This window comes from Tachyglossus aculeatus, chromosome X1 (genome assembly GCF_015852505.1).
Source record: "Tachyglossus aculeatus isolate mTacAcu1 chromosome X1, mTacAcu1.pri, whole genome shotgun sequence".
NCBI lineage: Eukaryota > Metazoa > Chordata > Mammalia > Monotremata > Tachyglossidae > Tachyglossus > Tachyglossus aculeatus.
In genome coordinates this window covers 83,908,406-83,928,646 of record NC_052101.1, presented here as the reverse complement: position 1 = coordinate 83,928,646, position 20,241 = coordinate 83,908,406, and the positions used below count along the sequence as shown (strand labels likewise).

The 20,241-nt window shown below is 42.6% G+C and overlaps 1 protein-coding gene across 1 annotated transcript in view; it reads right to left on the bottom strand.

Annotated features, from left to right (window-relative positions):
- Positions 1 to 20,241, bottom strand: part of EFCC1 (EF-hand and coiled-coil domain containing 1) — an 82,423-nt gene that overhangs the window by 5,713 nt on the left and 56,469 nt on the right. The window contains exons 5-6 of the mRNA XM_038771714.1: positions 6,353 to 6,495; positions 3,522 to 3,657 (exon numbers count right to left, since the gene is read on the bottom strand). Coding sequence (XP_038627642.1) covers positions 3,522 to 3,657; positions 6,353 to 6,495 — 279 coding nt within the window. The remainder of the gene's footprint in view (positions 1 to 3,521; positions 3,658 to 6,352; positions 6,496 to 20,241) is intronic.

The window sequence follows — 20,241 nt, the reverse complement described above, 5'->3', positions numbered from 1 at the left end:
TCAGTCTACCCCTCTAGACTGTAAGCTCATTATGGGCAGGGTATGTGTCTATTAATTCTGTAGTATTGTACTCTCCCAAGTGCTTATTACAGTGCTTTGCACAATAAAAACCATTGATTGACTGATCCCTCACCATCCCAAGTGTGGCCAGATTGAAGGCATAACAGAAGGAAGGTGTGAGAGGAAGGAATGCAGGGACAGGGCCCATACTCTTGGCAAAGCCTCAGAATGGGGCTATGGCAAAATGTCTCCTGGAAAGTGGCAACGCACCTTCTAACCTGGGCAGTGGTAGGGGGTGACAGTGGTTTTCTGAGGTTTCTTTAGTTAAATGTAAAAGAGGTCCTCAGGGATGCTCCCTACAAAACCATCCCTCCTCTCCCCAACCAAGTTCTCTGGGTGATGAGCTGGAACCCCAAGAAGCGTAGATGAATTGGTCAGGGACCCTTATTTGAAAAAGCTCATCCAGTTGGTCTGTTATAAGGGTTAAAAGTTTCCCGGTTGGGGGGAGGGTGGGTGTGTGTTTGAAGAGATCAATGGGAGATAGGCCCATTCACACTGTGCACACCCCAAGATTGTCCTTTGTTGTGTTGTCCTGTTGGTCAATTGCTCCTTTTTGCTCTGTTTCACAATCCTTTCACAGTTTCTGTTATAGGAACTGCTCTTTTCTTGATTGCAGTGCACCATGCTGATCTGTCTGTAGCAGTTGTCTCAGTGTTTAGCTGAGATGCAACATTGAGCCTTTGTTTACTGCATCTGCTACCGACCTCTGACCCAGAGTCCACTTTCTGGCTCCGGCTGCTGGAAACAAGAGACAGCAGAGGCTGGGAGCACCACCCCACAACTGGCCAAAAGGCCCACCACCATAGAACATTTTTTCATACCGATACTAGCTATCCCAGGACTTTTCCTCATACCCAATTTGAATTCTGCTCATTCTGACTTAGTTCCTACACAGATTTCTTCAGTCCCCTTTGTTTTCCGATGCTGTCTGTCAACTCACCGTACCTCGGCTACTGGGGTATCCTATTGTCCTTTCTCCTCATATGCTCCACCCAATAAAATTGAGTTGAGTATCACTTCAATACTAGTAGGTTTTCATTGTCTGTGATCCTATCTTGCTACCTGATGACCCAAAAATAATACTGACGAAGTTGTTCAAGTGGAGTTGTCTTTCAAAGTGAAGATGGTACAGTGAGACTGTACCATCCATGAATGTGTTATTGAGAGAAAATCTCTTCCGCGTTTGCACACTGTGCCCATGAAGATGGAGCAGTATACCTTTTTCTGGCCCCTTGGTCACTAAGGGTGAGCACTGCTTTAATACCAATGGCTAAATGGGGAAAGGCATATCCCATCATCAGGGTAGAGTATGCGGTTCACTTGTTCTTGCAGTGGTGGTGGTGGCTTACACTGAACATCCACACTCTGTCGTATGGTCCCTCTGTGTCCACTGGCACGAACTGTGAGATGGCTGAAAGGGATAACTATTCAAGTAGCTGGATGTAACATTTGTGGTTGGTCCAGCACATAAGACAGCACTACAGTAGAGCACTTCAGTTAGGTCTGAAATCTGATGACTCATTGCCAGCACACCCCATTCAGCCAGCTAATGGTGTTTACTGAGCACTTACTGTGTGCAGAACACCATTCCAGGCACTTGTCAAAGACCTTCTGCATGTCAGGTGGTCCTGACGCCAACATAATCTCCCAAAAGATGCGCTAGCTCAAGTTTTTTTTCCTTCTTCATCTATCGTTGGTATGTTGGATGGTGTGCTGCCTAGATAAGTTAATTCTGTGAAGACACCTAATTCCATGTTGCCAGTAAAGATCTTTGGTTGGATATATTGTTTCCCTGGCACAAGCTGCTATATTACCTTGGTTTTCTTCAAACTTGTGGTCAACTCATGTCTCCTGGTTTACTCAGTAAAGCAATTCACAATCATTATTAATAATATTGATGATATTTGTTAAGTTCTTACTATGTGTCAAGCTCTGTTCTAAGAGGTGGGGTAGAAAAAAGCTAATCAGGTTGGACACTGTCCTTGTCACGCATGGGGCTCAAAGTTTTAATCCCCATTTTACAGATGAGGTAACTGAAGCTAAGTGAAGTCACTTGCCCAAGATCACACAGCAGACAAGTTGTAGAGGCAGGATTAGAACCCAGATCCTACTGACTCCCAGGCCCGTGCTCTCTCCACTAGGCCACGTTGCTTCTCTTAGTAGGCCTTTCTTGAGTATGTACCTCTAGGTAATAATAATAATAAGCTTAGAGTAATTCTAGCATGACTATCTCTAGGTCTTTTAATCATGCTAATTACCTGTTGAGCTGGCCCCTTGTTGTAATCTCCAGCGTGGATGTATGGCATAATTGAAACAAGACGGGACTTCCTAGCATCGCTTTGTTCTATTGGTGATGGGGAATGGAGCAGATAGGGCATTTCTGGCTCTAACATGACCAGCTACATCTCAGAATCTTGAACTCTCTAGGCAGCTGAATTTACTAAATAATTCCCAGAGCCCAGATCTCCTCTTTAAATGCTTTTGGAAAGGCATGAAAACTGTATGGAGTCTTCCTGGGACTTCCTGCGTGTTCCTGAATCTGACATGCTGCCCTGTGTCACACGGCTTTCTGAAGCTACACTGTAATATTGGGGGTTTGTGGTCAACGGTGTCCTTCAGTAGCTTATGCAGAAAGATTTTGGCCAGGATCTTGCCAGCAGTAAGATGTCTCGATAATTAATGCAGTCTGACCTGTCACCTTTCTTCTTGACAATGGTGATGATAGTGGTATCTTTGAGATCCTGTGGTATTTCCTCACTGATCCATATGTTGAAGAAAAGCTTGTGGATATTTTTCCATAGTACTTACCTTCAATATTTGTAGATCCACAGCAGGTATTTTACCAGGTCCAGATGCTTTGCTGTGGTTCATAATATTGACTTCAAGCGTGATTTCCACAATAATTGAGGTAAGCATCATGTTTTCACATTTGGCAACCCTTCTATGCTTTGTGGTGGTCTAATTTCAATAGTAGCATGAGTGTTCAAAATATTAAGCTGTTGCTGTCCCTATCTCATCTAAAGTGACCAGATTTCTGTTCATTTTAGTTTTTGGCCCATGTTCCAATCCATCAATCAATCGATGATATTTATTGAGCGCTTCACCTTTCACAGGCTTTCCAAGATTACAAGCCCATGGAGAAATAGCATGACCTAGTAGAAAAAGTACAGGCTGGGGAGTCAGGAAACCTGAGTTCTAATCCAGGCACCGCTATTTCCCTGCTTGGTGACCTTGGGCAAATTACTTAACTTCTCTGTACCTTAATTTCCTCATCTGGAAACTGGGGATTTAATATCTGTTCTACTGTGTGGGACAGAGGCTCTGTGTCTAATTTGACTGTTATTTACCACAGTGTTTGGCACATAGTAAGGGCTTCACACATATTATTATTATTATCATCATCAATATTGTCATTAGAGACTCCTCCTGTATTCTCTGTCATTGACCCTGAGAGAACCTACCCGCTACCACAGCAGGAAAGTCGGGCCAGCAGCTTCTTCATTTCAGCCACTTGTAACTGCTGCTCTCCTGTCCACTTCTCCTCCTCTTCATCCGAAGCTGCCTGGCCTTCCACTGAGCGGAACATCTGATCTTCCACTAGAGAGGGGAACAAAATGGTTGGAAGTCTGTAAATGTACTTGTCTGAGTTCAGGGGTAGAATTCTCCAGGAAGATTGTGGAGAGGTGGGAGAGTGAAATGAAGAGTGAGAGGCACTGTAAACATTTCACTTCAGTTTGGGGGAATCTGCAGTGTAAGGGTTCTGTTACTCCATTGTAACTTCAGTCACAAATATAAGAACCATGAGGAGAAGGAAAAGGGATGCTCCGTGTTACAAGGTGGGTAGCTTTTGCCTCTCTTACACAAACCGATTTTGGCCTTCATGAGAGAAACTGAAGGATATGTGTTGGTGTGGAACTATTTTGTGCTTGGCTAAGGTTGACAAGGCCCAGTGAGCTCATATGTATTTTTTCACCTGCTCCTGCTCTATATACTAAATTTGTCCTTTGTTCCATGAGTCAAGCAGGCAAAGTTGATATATAAATGAGCTTTTTGAGAGCAGTATACAGTAGTGGTGTAGTGTAGCTTATGCTTAGAGGCACAGAGTGGCTTAATGAAAAAGCATGGGCCTGGGAGTCAGCAGACTTGGGTTCTAATCCTGACTCTGCCTCATGCCTGCTGTTTGACTTTGAGCAAGTCACTTAACTTCTCTGTTTCTCAGTTACCTCATCTGTAAAATGGGGATTCAATACCTGTTCTCCCGCCTACTTAGATTGTGATCCCTGTGTGGGACAGTGACTGTGTCAGACCTGATTACCTTGATCTTCTCTAGCATTTAGAGCACTGCTTGTCACCTTAGCAAATACCCCAATTATTATTAGTTGATTCTTGAAAATATTTCTTTGGGAGCAAGATAGTGGCCTGGGGATGCTTAATATTTCAAGCAAACACATGCACTTCAGTGTGTTGGAAACTTACCTCCTACATTTTTTAATCCTTCTCTGTGCCTCAGTTATCTCATCTGTAAAATGGGGAGCCCCATGTGGGACTGTGACTGTGGGACTGTGGGCAACCTGATTAGGTGGTACCCACCCCAGTGCTTAGTACAGTGCCTGATACATAGTAAACACTTTAACAAATACCAGAAAAAAAAATCCTTTTAAATGGGCATATGCTTGGGAACTTAGGTGAATTTGTCCTCTGAACCCCAAGATTATTATTACTACCAAGTGGGTGACTCCTAGAATTCTCTCTCTCTCTCTCTCTCTCTCTCTCTCTCTCTCTCTCTCCCCCTCGCTCTCTCTCCCTCTCTTTCTCTAACCTTAAGTGGACAGTAGTAGTCATGCACAATTCCTTATACTCTTAACTGATTGGTTAAAGTCTAGTACATTCTAGTTGCCTTTTCAAGAACATTATATTGTCTGCAATGGAAGACTGAAAATCATTTTTTAACCATGGGAGTTCTACTTCCCTAAGCCAGTTGGTTTCCCCATTATGTTCCACTTTCATAATTGAGATGACTTTGTGATTAACTCTTCTTTATCTTGCGAAGGGGAGCACAGTGTGATTTTTTTCCCCTCCAGTATACCTTCTAAATATACAATTAGAAATAATTTCTACATTGTAATCCTGAGCTTTGCAACCCACCCAGTCTGGTGGCAAACTGTGCCCTGGGAGTCAATAATCTATATACTTCTGACACTAGATGACAAATGAAATGGGGGAGGGGATGCCAGCTTTGTAGGTTTATACAAATCAAGGAGGGTAGAGTAGTAGTTTTCCTCAGGGAAGCACTACCCTACTGGCCTTTCTTTCTCTCTGTCCCCCTCTTCCAGTCCCTCTCTGATCTGTACAACCTTGGAAAGCCAGGATCAAAACTTTGCTCATCTGTCTGGGCTGATTTGCAACTCCGGGGATAATGGTTTGTCATTGAATCAATTTTTTAATTTGTATTTTCTTACTGAGTACCTTTTGAAAACCTTCTAGGGCTTAACCCTCTATGGAGGCAACAGAGGAAACTTGACCCTTGACATTACTGAATAACATTATAGTGTTGATATATGTGTCTTCTCCATTGGGCAACCAAGGCATATGATGGAGCATTATTCATTCATTAAATTGTATTTATTGAGAGCTTACTGTGTGCAGAGCACTGTACTAAGTGCTTGGGAAGTACAATCAGCAACAGAGACAATCCCTGCCCACAGCGGGCTCACAGTCTAGAAGAATTAACAGTCTAGAAGCATAAACAGCACCTAGTTCCTAGCACATGTATTGCTTTTAAATTCTTCTTTGTTTTTCTACATTCTGGGTCAGCCCCCTATGGAAATTGGCCACAAAATGCCCTTTTAGTTGAAATAACGCCTACTACTTGCACTGAAAGGTTGACTGTTGAAGAATTAGTAGTGCAAAGAGGGGTTGCTCCTAAGAGGCCTGACTGTGGAAAACCAGCTGTAAAAGTGTTCCTTTGACTGGATTCTCACTGGAGCTCTAGGATGTTATTCAAAGAGCAAAACTTAAATCTCAAACCAGCAAAGCAGAAAGAATCTCTGTAGACCAATGATTCCTATGAAGAAAGTGATTCTTTTAGGTAGCTGTAAGGGATATGCTAGATTCATATTAGCAGAGCTTGGGAGGGAAAGCACATTTTTATTAGTCAGTTCCAATAAGTTCTGGCTTTGCAACTTCACTAGAATTTTTCTGTGATTTTGGTGATTCAGAACCATTTAAGCAAGTATTGGAATTTTAATCAAGACTCTTATAGGTGATTGAAACTATCAGCTGATAATCATACCATTGTCTGCAATCCCTGCCCCTTCCATAGGTAAGTCTTGATTTGGTTTTTCGGACGAGCAGTCTCTTCTGTCATGTGATTCCACTCTTTCTTTCTGGTCACTGACATTTTTTGAAGGAAATGGAAGCCTCATGATCTCTGACCTGGAAAGTAGAAACATATATACAAAGATCCAAAGAAAATTACCTGGAAAAACTCATGCCCAGAAATAAGCAAGCAAATGACGGTGGGTTAAATCTGTCACTTGACTAAACTGGAAGTTGAATTGTGATGCTAAGTATCTAACTAGAAGTGGTAGCCCTCACAGAAAAAGTGTGCAGGTGCTGCATGAGAGTCTTTCTCCATGACACTCACCATCATGGACACAATACCACTGTTAGCACATCATCTATATATACCAATATAGATTATATATATATATTCTATATATACCAATCAACCTGGGCATCAGGCAAAAACTCCTCACCCTCAGCTTCAAGGCTCTCCATCACCTCGCCCCCTCCTACCTCATCTCCCTTCTCTCCTTCTACAGCCCAGCCCGCAACCTCTGCTCCTCTGCCGCTAATCTCCTCACCGTGCCTCGTTCTCACCTATCTCGCTGTCGACCCCCGACCCACAACATCCCCCTGGCCTGGAATGCCCTCCCTCCCCACATCCGCCAAGCTAGCTCTCTTCCTCCCTTCAAGGCCCTACTGAGAGCTCACCTCCTTCAGGAGGCCTTCCCAGACTGAGCCCCCTCCTTCCTCTCCCACTCCTCCCCCCTCCCCCTGCCTTACCTCCTTCCCTTCCCCACAGCACCTGTATATATGTATATATGTTTGTACATATTTATTATTCTATTTTACTTGTACATATCTATTCTATTTATTTTATTTTGTTAATATGTTTTGTTTTGTTCTCTGTCTCCCCCTTCTAGACTGTGAGCCCACTGTTGGGTAGGGACCGTCTCTATATGTTGCCAACTTGTACTTCCCAAGCGCTTAGTACAGTGCTCTGCATACAGTAAGTGCTCAATAAATACGATTGATTGATTGATCTATGATACGAAGTACAATTCTGCAGATTAATACATGAAAGCCTTTAGCGCTATAACATAGGGGTCACATTATTAATGAACCCCACATTAGGGAAAACTCACACAATAATACACACTCCCATGCCTATGACTGTTTCTTCCTACATCTCAATACGTTTTATCCAGATAGATGTGACTCGTCAGGAAACTGTTTCCTAATTCCTATCCAAAATGCAGAGTTATAGAATAATTGAATGTAAGAATAAATTATGTTCCTAGCTTCGATAAAAATGTAAATTGTTTGGGTAATTTGAATTTTAAATTATTTTCCTAATTTATTTTATTATACTCGCTTTAAACCTTTAAGAATTATATATATAATATATATGCATATATATATGATTTTCCTTCATGTTTGAAGATGGTGAACTTTGTAAGTCTGTGTAGATATAGTTGAAAAGGCCAATGCAGGATATAAAAATGGTATTTTTATACCATTATAACAGCTGGTGCTGTTTTCAGTTCTTATGTTTATTAATGTGATTTTTCCCGAAGGCTTTGTGTGAGGAGAGCCACCGTTTTTTCTGGTACTGATCTCAAGGGCTTGGATTCATTAGCTAGATCCCAGAATCCAAATTTTCACTAATTTTCAATTGAAATACTTATGTACATATTTTATATATGCTATTTTTCCTCCTATCTGAAATTTACTCATATGTTTGTCTCCCTCACTAAATGGTAAGATCTTTGAGGAAAGGAATCAAGTATACTGATAGTCCTGTAATTCCCCAGATTCTCAGTATAATGCTCTGCACATGACAGATGCTCAATAAATTATACTGCCGGATTGACTGATCACTATACTAAGCCCTAGGGAGAGTACAAAAGAGTAAGAATGCATGAGATCATGGACCTCAAGGAGTTTACAGTCCAGCCCAAGAAACTGTCACTAAAATTATAGATAAGGAGGAAAGTGGGATATATAGATAGATACAGAGAGAAGCAGCGTGGCTTAGTGGAAAGAGCACAGGCTTGGGAGTCAGAGGTCCTGGGTTCTAATCCCAGCTCCGCCATTTGTCAGCTGTGTGACTTTGGGCAAGTCAGTTAATTTCTCTGTACCTGTTACCTCATCTGGGAAAGGGGGATTAAGACTGTGAGCCCCACGTGGGACAACCTGATTACCTTATGTCTACCCCAGTGCTTAGAACAGTGCTTGGTACATAGTAAACAATTAACAAATACCATCATTACTATTCACCACTTAGAACAGTGCTCAGTGCTTGGCATACAGTAAGTGCTTAACAAATACCATCATCATCATCATCATCATATGTGTTAGTGCTTAAGTAATAGGATATGAAAGATACGTACCAAAGTGATGTGGGAAGGTGCAAGTACTTAAATGACACAGAAGTGCTGAAGTGGCCATAATGAGGGAAATAAGCAGGGGAGATTAGAAAGTAATTGGGGAGGCCTCCTGGAGGAGACACGACTTGCAAAGGGGTTGGAAAATGGGGAGAGCTGAGACCTACCACATGTGAAGGAGGTGGGAGCAAGAGAATTGCGGCAGGAGAGATGAGAACAGAGCCCAATGAGCAGGTTAGCTTGAGAAAAAGGAAGAGTGTGAGCTAGGGTGTAGTTCATTCATTCATTCAATTGTATTTGAGTGCTTACTGTGTGCAGAGCATTGTGCTAAGTGCTTGGGAAAGTATAGTACAAGGATAAACAGACACATTCCCTTCCCACAATGAGCTTACAGTCTAGTACAAGAAGAGAGTGGATATGTAGAAGGGAGGATGCTGATAGAAAGCCTTAAAGAAGTAGTGTGACCTAGTAAGGACTTAGGTTCTAATTTCAGCTCTGACAATTGTCTGCTGTGTGACCTTGGGCAAATCACTTAACTTCTCTGTGCCTCAGTTTCCTCATCTGTAAAATGGGGACTAAATATCTGTCCTCCCTCCTACTTAGGCTATAAGCCCCATGTCGGACAGGGACTGTGTCCAGTGTGATTAATTTATCTACCTTAGTAGTGAGAACAGTAGTTGACACATAGTAAGCCCTTAGCCAATACCATTATTTATTTTATTTTAAAGACAACAGTCAGGAGTTTCTTCTTGATGCAGGGAGGATGGGGTATCTAACTTTGCACCTACCTTTTTACAGCAAAATATACACACACCCCGTTACCCCATGATAGGAAATCAGATGCTCCCTAGGCTGGATGCTCAAAGTACTTGCTCAGTGCTCAACTAATATCTCTGGGGTCAGTACCAGATGTGGGGGATGGCATTTTTTTTAGTCTACCCTCTCTCTTGAGCTCTTGCTGTCTTCCCATCCTTCATCCTTCTTTTATTCTTTATACTCAATCCCTTTGGGCACACCCCTGCCCCCACACTACCAAACAAACCATGGTCCCACTCACATACACTCATCCACTGTCTCACTCTAACTCTCACACCATCCCTTTTACACACCACCTCCTGGCACCAGCACACCTTTTGGAAAACCCATAAATACACTCCCCTACAACAGACATGTGGGGTCAAGGAAGTGAAAACCTAGACACAGGTGCAGGGTGGAGATAACACACTCAGGGTAAAGGAGACAATGAAGAAAGCAATCAGTGCCTGGGAGGGAACCTCTACCACACTGAAACCGGAGTCAGATGGGACCAAGAGCACTCATTCCTGGCATGTAGAGAAGCAGTGTGGCCTAGTGGATAGAGCACAGGCCTAGGATGCAAAGGATCTGGGTTCTAATCCAGTTTCCACCACTTGTCTGATACGTGTGACCTCGGGGGCAAGTCATTGAACTTTTCTGTGCCTGTTACCTCACCTGTAAAATGGGGATTAAGACTGTAAGCCCCATGTGGGACATGGACCGTGTCCAACCTGATTAGCTTGTATCCACCCCTGTCCTTAATATAGTGCCTGATATGGTAAGAGTTTAACAAATACCATAACCCCTCCCCTCAAAAAAACTACAAACTTTGCCCAGCTCTACCTCAAGCTAAGAATGGGTGCTCCCGGCCCCACCAAACTCCAGCTTCAGTGCGGTAGAGGCTCTCTCCTAAACTCCAGCTGCTTTCCATGTGTGTCCAACCATATCTTAAGCACTCAGTACAGTGTTCTGCATACAGTAAGTGCTCAAGAAATACAATTGCTCGATATCTCAAGGTGGGAAAAGGACCAGGCTCAGTGGCACCCATTCCCCCTTGAGGCAGCGAGGACAGTGTCCTAGTGGCTTCCAAACCCTCTCCTCTGGAGTTGGTGCACCTGTTCTGGTTTCACAGTGAATACATCTCGCTCTTAAAATATACTTTCAAAGATTTATCAAAATAAAATTTAAAAAATGCTTATAAAGTTGCACTACTTAAAATGAGCTCTTCTTAGGAATGCTCTAACTTCTTCCCACAGCTAACTGCAGCTGTAAAGTTTCTGAAACTAAAGTTCAAATACAGTAATATGAAGATTTGTGCCAAGTTCAGCACAGATATCATGGTGAGCTGTGTTTATCCTTTCACAAGCTGTTGTCTACTTGAAAAGAACAGTGCTGGATTGTTTTAATGAAACTAGAAAGCAAAAAAAAATCCACAAACAAAAAAACAAAAATACCCACCCAACAAAAAGTGTCATTTAGGAAAACTGTGGAAATACAAGCCATATTTAATGATTGATCCTCTTAAAATTATTTTCTAAGAATTAATAACATGGACAACAAGGGCCAATAAAACATCTTAATTATGCTGGCCTGGGTTAACTTTTATTGCAATAATGTCATTTTATTTCAAATTCTGGTGAAACAGTAATTTTAAAAATATGGTGTCCTCTTTCCTCTCTCCCCTGCCCCCCAATTCATTTAATTCACACTTACAAGATGTTAGCCATTTTAATGGTTTGCCTGTGAGCTCTAATTACAAAAGTATGAAAAGAATGGCACTTTAGCCTTTGACATAGCTTTCGATGTAAGTGTAAATCATTTCCATGCTTGATTCTTAAATGACTGTTTCATAATATTCGACCTTATTGGCCCACAGAGTATTCATGCAGGAGTGAACTTAATTTTGTTTGAAGGAATAATAACAGTGAGATTTTCAGAAATCAAAATTCATTTCTGAAATATCTTGAAATCTATGAAAAGATCTTGGAGAATAAAAGGAACATAGTAATGAGTTAATCCTATAAATGGATGGTCACCAGAGGTTTTCCAGCTCCACTCGTAATAATAGTGTACTAATAGTTATGGAATTTGAGTGCCCACTGAGTGCTTGGAAAAGTGCAACAGAAAGAAGAGGCACATTCCTTGTCCACAAGGAGCTTACACTCTAAGATGAAGACATGAACATACTTTCACATAGAAAAATCAGAAGAAATAACTGAATGTACACATGAATAAACAAACAAATATTGGGAGTGAGTGTAAATTTTTTAAAATGGTATTTCTTAAGCACATACTATGTGCAAAGCACTGCTGTAAGTGCTGGGGGGATACAATGTGATCAGGTTGTCCCACATGGGGCTCACAATCTTATTCCCCATTTTTCAGATGAGGTAACTGAGGCCCAGTGAAGTTAAGTGACTTGCCCAAAGTCACACAGCCAACAAGTGGCAGAGCTGGGATTAGAACCCATGACCTCTGACTCCCAAGCCCATGCTCTTTCCACTGAGCCATGCTGCTTCCCCTAATAATAATTTTGGTATTTGTTAAGCGCTTATTATGTGCCAAGAACTGTTCTAAGCACTGGGGGAGATACAAGGTAATCAGGTTGTCCCACATGGGGCTCACAGTCTTAATCCCCATTTTCCAGATGAGGTAACTGAGGCACAGAAAAGTTGGGTGACTTGCCCAAAGTCACACAGCTGGTAAGTGGCGGAGCTGGGCTTGGAACCCATGACCTCTGACTCCCAAGCTCACACTCTTTCCACTGAGCCAAAGGCTGGTGTGTTGAAAACAAAGCAAGAGGAAATGGGCTTGAGCAATAGCAAGTAGGATTTTGATAAAACATAAGGAAGGATTTCCTGTCAGGATCAGTAGCCCCAGGAATGGGTGACTAGGGGAATTGTAGAATTTTCTTCTTGGAGGTTTCCACCTTTCTGAGATGGTTTAAGTGTGGTCCTCTCAAGGTCTCATCCAGCCTGAGGATTTGGTACCATTAGTGGGATCCTGTAGAGGAATGGGCCAGATTCTAATCCCATAAAAGTCTGGGGAAAAACTCTGACAGGAAGATCTGGCCGTTTAAGTTTGTATGATGGGTTTTGGCCTCCAACTTTCAATTTCACTCATCCAAGAAATATCTTCACCTGAGAAAATCACCTGTAAATCATTGTTCCCAAGTGGCAGTGAATTTGGGATGGGGGTGGGGCTAAGGGAGAGACAAAGAGACCACAGCTTTCGGTGTTTTTTTCTAGGATTGCTCCATGGAACCACCATCTCATCAGCCTTTCTTTTCCTTCCTCTGCCTCTTCTCCAACTCCCAATCCCTGACCCAACCCATCCTACCCATCTGAATTTGGGGACTGGGAAGGGCAGCTGTTCTGTGGAGGAAAATCTTCTCCTTTCAACCCTTGGAATTTAGGAAAAGAAACCTCACAGAAAGCCATGGTCTTCTCTGAATTTGCTGTTGCCCTGGAGTGATGGAGAGCATTTGCCTATCCCTAGGCAGCAATTTGTAATAGAAAATCAGAATCAATTCATGGCATTTATTGAACACTTAATGTGCACAGAGCACTGTGCTAAGCACTTGGAAAAGTACAATAGAATTGGCAGACATGATCCCTGCCCACAAGGAGCTTACAGTCCAGAGGGGGACTGTAAAATGAATTACAGATAAGGGAAATTGCACTGTCAGGTTATGTATATAAGAGCTGTAGGGTGAATATTAGGTGCTTAAGAGTACAGATCCTAGTTCACAGGGGAGGGCAAGTATGAGAAATGAGGGCTTAGTCATGGAAGGCCACCTGAAAGAGATTTGATTTTTAGGAGGGTTTTGAAGGGGGCGGGGAATGGTGGTCCATGGAATATGAAGGGGGAGGGAGTTCCAAGCCAGAGGGAGGATGTAGGCAAGGAGTCAGTGAGGGGATAGATGAGAATGAGGTTGTTCTCATTCCTGATAAAGCATTGTGGGAGGTGCTTGGAGGCTGTGAACTCATGGTTCCCCAAAGGATCACTGTTCTTATGAACAATGACCCTGCTATCCTTCAATTTATCAAAGAAGGGTGCCTTAGGATGCCTGTAATCCAATCAAATTTAGCTCAGCAAAGGCGCACCTGTATTGTGTACCTCTCTCTGTGTTTGAGGAGGTTACTCCCATTGCCAACAGAAGGGAATTCATCCTTGCAATTTGGAGTGAACACTTTGTATGGGAAACCCCATTCCCAAGTTCAGGCTTTCCATATCCATGAAGCTACCCCTCAAATTTGAAAGGGGCCAGCCACTGTCCCGGACTGTTCATGCATACATATCATTCAGGTCACTCTCCCCCTTGGACTGTGAGTCCCAGGTAGGTCGGGGACTGTGTTTGATCTAACTGCATTGTATCTACCCCAGCACTCAGTACATGCTTGGCACACACACCAAAAATAAAGGAAAACACTGAGGGCATCTCTTTGTGGAGGTAAGAACATTTTATCTATATCAAGTTGGTGATGGCTAGACTCTTGGGATTTTTCATATCTGAAGGTATGGCTTTCATTTAGCTTGTGATCTTCTGGGAATTCAAGATCTTCTTTTGACAAATATTCTGAAATGAAACCAGGTTCATTTTAGTGATGACTTGCCACCCCCGACAAAGGTTGCTTAGAGAGGATCCTGGATCCTTTAATCCCTTAATCCTAGATCTAAATTTAAAATACCTTTTCTTGTTTAATACATATTTTACATACAACCTGCCAAATAAAGCTGCTGACTAGTTATTCAGGGTGAGAATGGAGTGATCAGGCTTGCTTGCTGTGATGAGCTGGAAGGTTTTATTCACAAACAGGCGTCTGCTCCTGGAGAGCATTTCCAGGTCCAGAGGGAGATGAACCCCTGCAGCTCTGGGTGAGACCTCAATTCATTTGACTTCATTCATCGCGGTAACCCAACAGCCCAGAATAGGAGGGCTTCTCAAAAAAAGCTATTTTATCGGCAGGTGACAAATTATTTTAATGCTAGAATGTTTGGGTTGGACATCGAAGCAGAGAGAAGGAAACGGATACTTATGTCCCCTAACACTAAACATATAAATTTCTTTACTTTCTGGGTTACAATCTTACCAATTTTCCTTTTTGGTCTCTTTCCTCCTAGTCTCCTCTCTCTACTACCTGGTTGCAACTTCTCTCTCATCTTGGTGTTTTTCCAAATTCTATTAATTTAGGCTAGAGGTGGGTCTGCGATTAGAATAATTCTGCTGTGGGGAGGAGGGGTGGAAATGAAAGGAAAGTCACTGAGAAAAGCAGAGTGTGGCTGAGCAAATCAAACTCCGATGCTGACTTAGAAACAAAGATGGAAATCCTCTGAGGAAAAGTATTATAGCAGTCACCAGTGAAAATGTACTATTTGGAGGGAGGAAAATAAAATCATTACCTAAGAAAACAGCTATAGTCAATGTCTAGCTCCTTCTGTTTCATCTTCTTCCTCCCACTCTCCTTCTCCATTTCTAGTTACCTCAATCCTGCAAATAAGTATAAAAAATGGACTCATGTATATACTCGCTTGCCAGCTCTCTCTGATTCTCTGTAGGAGATACTGATAATTTGCAGAATAAAATCTGTGGTTTTTTTTCTATTCACCTGGCAAAAATTGTTATTTGTCCTGAAAAGTGTTTAACTCATCATTCAGCTAATTTTAACTGAGGGGCTGTTTTGTTGTTGCCATTTTCAGATTGATACCAAATAAGCCATCCCAAAAGGGGAGAATTCAGAGGTCTCAAGGTGTTTCCTAGTTCAGGGTTGGAAACCCTGCCCTTCCATTAGGCCAGGGGCAGGAAACAAATTGTGATTCCCCTCTCCTTAGAGGAGAAACATGTCTGTCTGGCTGAGAAACAGTGCAATAAATGAAAAATCTCCTCCAATAGGCCTTCCCTGACTAAGCCCTCATTTCCCCTTTTCCCACTCCCTTTTGCATCACCCTGACTGGCTCCCTTTACTCATCACCCCTACCCAGAGCCACGGCACTTAATTATATATCAGTAATTTATTTATGTTGATGTCTGTCTCCTTCTCTAGGCTGTAATTTCTTTGTGGGCAGGAAATGTGTCTATTATATTGTGCTGTACTCTCTGAAGCACTTAGTTCAGTGCTCTGCACATAGTAAGTGCTCAATAAATATGATTGATTGAATAGGGAAGGCAATTAAGAGTCACATTCACTAGGGCCCAGCAAGAAAAGATGAAGGGAAAATGCATTGTCCATTTCTTGAGCAAATTCCTAAGAGAAGGGGGAAGAAGGAATAAGTAGGTTGGGTGTTACTTTGAATTCCAAATCTCTTATTCATTCATTCATTCATTCAATCATATTTATTGAGCGCTTACTGTGTGCAGAGCACTTTACTAAGCACTTGGGAAGTACAAATAGGCAACATAGAGAGATGGTCCCTACCCAACAACAGGCTCACAGTCTAGAAGGGGGAGACAGACCACAAAACAAAATGAGACAGGCATCAGTAGCATCAAAATAGATAAATATAATTATAGATATATTGACATCACTAACAAAATAATAATAATAATAATGGCATTTGTTAAGTGCTTACTATATGTAAAGCATTGTTCTAAGTGCTGGGAAGGTTAAAGGGTGATCAGGTTGCCCCACGTGGGGCTCACAGTCCCAATCCCCACTTTACAGATGAGGCAACTGAGGCACAGAGAAGCTAAATGACTTGCCCAAATTCACACAGCTGACAAGTGGCAGAGCTGGGATTTGAACCCATGACCTCTTACTCCAAAGCCCGGGCTCTTTCCACTGAGCCACGCTGCTTCTATAAATATGTACATAGATATACACAAGTGCTGTGGGGCAGGGAGGGGGGTAGAGCAGAGGGCAGGAGTCAGGACAATGGGGAGGGGAGGAGGAGCAGAGCAGATGTACATCCATCTTGGTCTTTCTCACTTTTATACCCACTTCAGCATTTACAAATATATGTTTAATGGATTGATTTTGAGTACCCCAGTTGTAAATATTTTCATGCCTCTCTCCCCAGATTGCAGCTCTCTATCAACAAGGAACATAATAAGGGAAGAAAACATATTGCATGCTTCAGTTGTACTTTCTCAAGCATTTAGTGCAATGTACCCGATGGATACAATGAATAGTAATTTACTAATTAATGCTTTCCAGAAACATGAGCAAACCAGCAAATTCATCATTTATTCTAGCCAGTCAAGCCAGACTCTCTTGGTGGGAGTGAGAAAGCTTTCTCTCCTTGAGTTTGCATTCTCAGCACCCAGGCCCCTCTCCCATATCCTCCTTCCAGAGGAAGGCTCTGAAAGGGGCTTTGAAAAAAGGGTGAATGAACAGCACGTTCACACAGGGCAAAGATCACAGGGAAAAGCAGCACCAAGTCTGGCTTCATGGTGGCTTCTGAGTTACCATGGCAATAGTCAGGCCCACGTGCATTTGGAAGTCTTTGTGCTGAGGCCACAGGCTGCTCATATAGGGGACAATCTGAGAGTTGAGTTCAAGCATGAAAAGTCGAGCTCCGAGTGACACCAGTGACTCGTAACTTTTATGGTGGTAGCCTCATCACAGCCCAGACTTCACACCAGGCAAAGAGCATCTGCTTTTTCTGTGAACAGAAAGTGGCCTCTTGTTTTGTTGTTCCTTTTGCTTAGTTAATTGCAGGGCACTCAGAACTCCCAATGTTAAAAATGCTGTCAGTAGCATTGCCTCACTCAATTAGACTTTTCATTATTATGTGGCACCCTTACCAACCTGAGGATGTGTACATGCACACACATTCAATCTGCACATCCCAGAAAATGTCTGCAATGCAACAGTGACTGTCCGAGGCTGTACATATATGACGTGCCAATATTCGAGCTATATCCAGTGTTGCTTTCTACAAAAGAGACCCTTGAGTTCTTGCTTTATTGGCCCAAGGCTGGCTGAGGGATTAGGAAGGGGAGAATATAGACTGTGAGCTCGTTGTGGGCAGGGATTGTCACTGTTTATTGTTCTATTCTGTCCCAAGCACTTAGTACAGTGCTCTGTACACACTAAGCACTTAATAAATAAGATTGAATATAAGGGCCTTCAAAATGTTGGTCCCAGAGACAGGAGGTGGGGATCTCTGAACCATTATTAAGTGGTGGCAGGGGTAGGGTGTTTACCCTGCTGCCCTCCTCCTTCCTTGTGAAATAAAGACATTCTCTCCTTTTTGTTTAGTGTTAACACTTATTGAGCACCTAGAGTCTACTTTAAAGCTTCCTCACTCACAGAAATGCAGAATGCTTTCTGGTGTGTTGCGATATGGAAAAAAAGTCTTGACTATATCTGTGTTTGTTATGGTTAAATAAGTAGATGGAAAAATCACAGCACATGGTGTTTACTCCTGTGTCTATGGAGAATGTTAATGGTTAAGAACTGTATTGATTAATGTCTCCATGTGGGTTACCAGGTCATTGGCAAAGAGAATGAATGCTCTAGGGAGAAAGTCTTCCAGGACTCTAACCTTCCCTTTAAACCCCAGTTCTGCCCCTTACGTTCTCTTTGACTTTGGAAAGTCACTGAGACTCAGCTTTCTAGTGTTAGAATGGGAATTACAGTACTTACCTGCCCTCTCTGGTATTAGGCGGAATCCCAAATAAATTTGATTGTAAAGCTCCATACACAAGAAACTTCATGACAACATTGAAACAGCCCTTTCATAGAGCATGAAACTCCACATTCCTCTATCCATGGGATCAGTGAATGGGGAATGTCTGTCTAATAAACTACACAATACTGAACAGGCCTGTGTTCTTTCCACTAGGCCTCGTTGTTTCTTATTAGTCTATCCAAAGTCCATCTCTGAAGAATATAGATGAAGCCCCTCTGAAGAGCATGGCCTAGTGGAAAGAGCACAGGCCTGGGAGCCAGAGGACCTGGGTTTTATCCCAATTTCACCATTTGCCTTGGGAAAGTCACTTCTCTGTGCCAGCCTCAGTTTCCTCATCTGTAAAATGGTGATTCAATACCTGTTCTCCCTCCTACCTAGACTGTGAACCCTGTGTGAGACAGGGACTGTGTCCAACTTGATTTTTGTATCTACCCCAGTACTTAGCATATAGTAAGTGCTTAACAAATATCTCAGTTAGTAAAAGTAGACAGTTCCATTCATCACAAACAGGGAGGGAATCTTAAGGGGACTGTTTGCTGCCATTTCTTTAAGACATCTTCTATAACCACTGTGGATGATTCTCTACAGCATAGCTGATTCATAGATGATTCTCTACAGCATACAGCAAACATAGCTGTTATGCCACTCAAGTTTCTTGTACATATTTTCATTCTCCTGGAGTTTGACATTCAGCTATCTCAGGGGTTTAGCTGCCACTTTGTAATCCACTTGCTTTAGTATTAGTAGAAGTCTGGTACAGATCAGGAGATGGTCAGTTCAGCATATGGCATTTGCTTACTGATCTTGTTCAGTAAGCAAAATACGATTGGTGATTAAGAACTAGTGTTTAACACATTCACTGAGCAGGAGTAGTCCATTACTTTAGCTTACCAATTCTTCATCACATTTCCAGCATTAATGCCTACCCTGTGCAATAAAGTCTCTCATGGCATTGAGCTTGTCGGAGAGTAGTTCTGCAGGGATCAAAGGAATCAAAGGAATTTGAGTGCTTTCTGTGTGCTGAGCACTGTACCAAGTGCTGGGGTAGAAACGATCCTTGCCTCAAGGAGCTCACAGTCTAGTGGGGAGGCAGACGTTAAAGTAAATTAGAGAGACAGGAAGCATTAGAGCGTGGCTTAGTGGATAGAGCACGGGCCTGAGAGTCAGAAGGACCTGGGTTCTAATCCAGGTCCACCACATATCTGTTGTTGGACTTTGGGAAACTCATTCACTTCTCTGGGCCTCAGTTACCTCATCTGTAAAATGGAGATTCGGAGTGTGAATAATAATAATAATAATAACAATTACGGTATTAAGTGCTTACTATGTGCCAGGCACTGTACTAAGCTCTGGAGTAGAAACAAGCAAATTGGGCTGGACGTAGTCTCTGTCCCACGTGGGGCTCACAGTCTCAATCCCCATTTTGCAGATTAGGTAAGTGAGGCCCAGAGAGGTGAAGTGACTTGCCCAAGATCACAAAACAGACAAGTGGCAGTGCAGGGATTAGAACCCATGACCTTCTGACTCACAGGCCCGTGTTCTATCCACTGTGCCCTGCTGCTTCTCTAAAAACTTTAAGCACTTACTATGTGCCAAGCACTGTTCTAAGCACTGTGGTAGATACAAGGTAATCAGGTTGTCCCACCTGGGGCTCACAGTCTTAATCCCTATTTTAAAGATGAGGTAACTGAGGCACAGAGGAGTTAAGTGGCTTGCCCAAGGTCACCCAGCAAACAAGTGGCAGAGCCAGAATTAGAACTCATATCCCCTGACTCCCAAGCCCATGCTCTTTCCACTAAGCCACGCTGCTTCTCAACCCCATGTGGGACAGGGACTGTGTCTAACCTGATTAACTTGTATCTACCCCAGCGCTTAGAACAATGCTTGGCACATAGTAAGTGCCTAGCAAGTACCCTAATTATTATTAGCAGAGTAGTATAAGACTATGTACATAAGTGCTATGGGGTTGGGGATAGGGTGGAGTGAGTCTAGATCAGATAGGACAAACTTCTTCCTGCTTTTGGGCTACATATGAGTTCTACATTTGTACGTGGGTCCCACTTTTAAAAAGATGTAAATT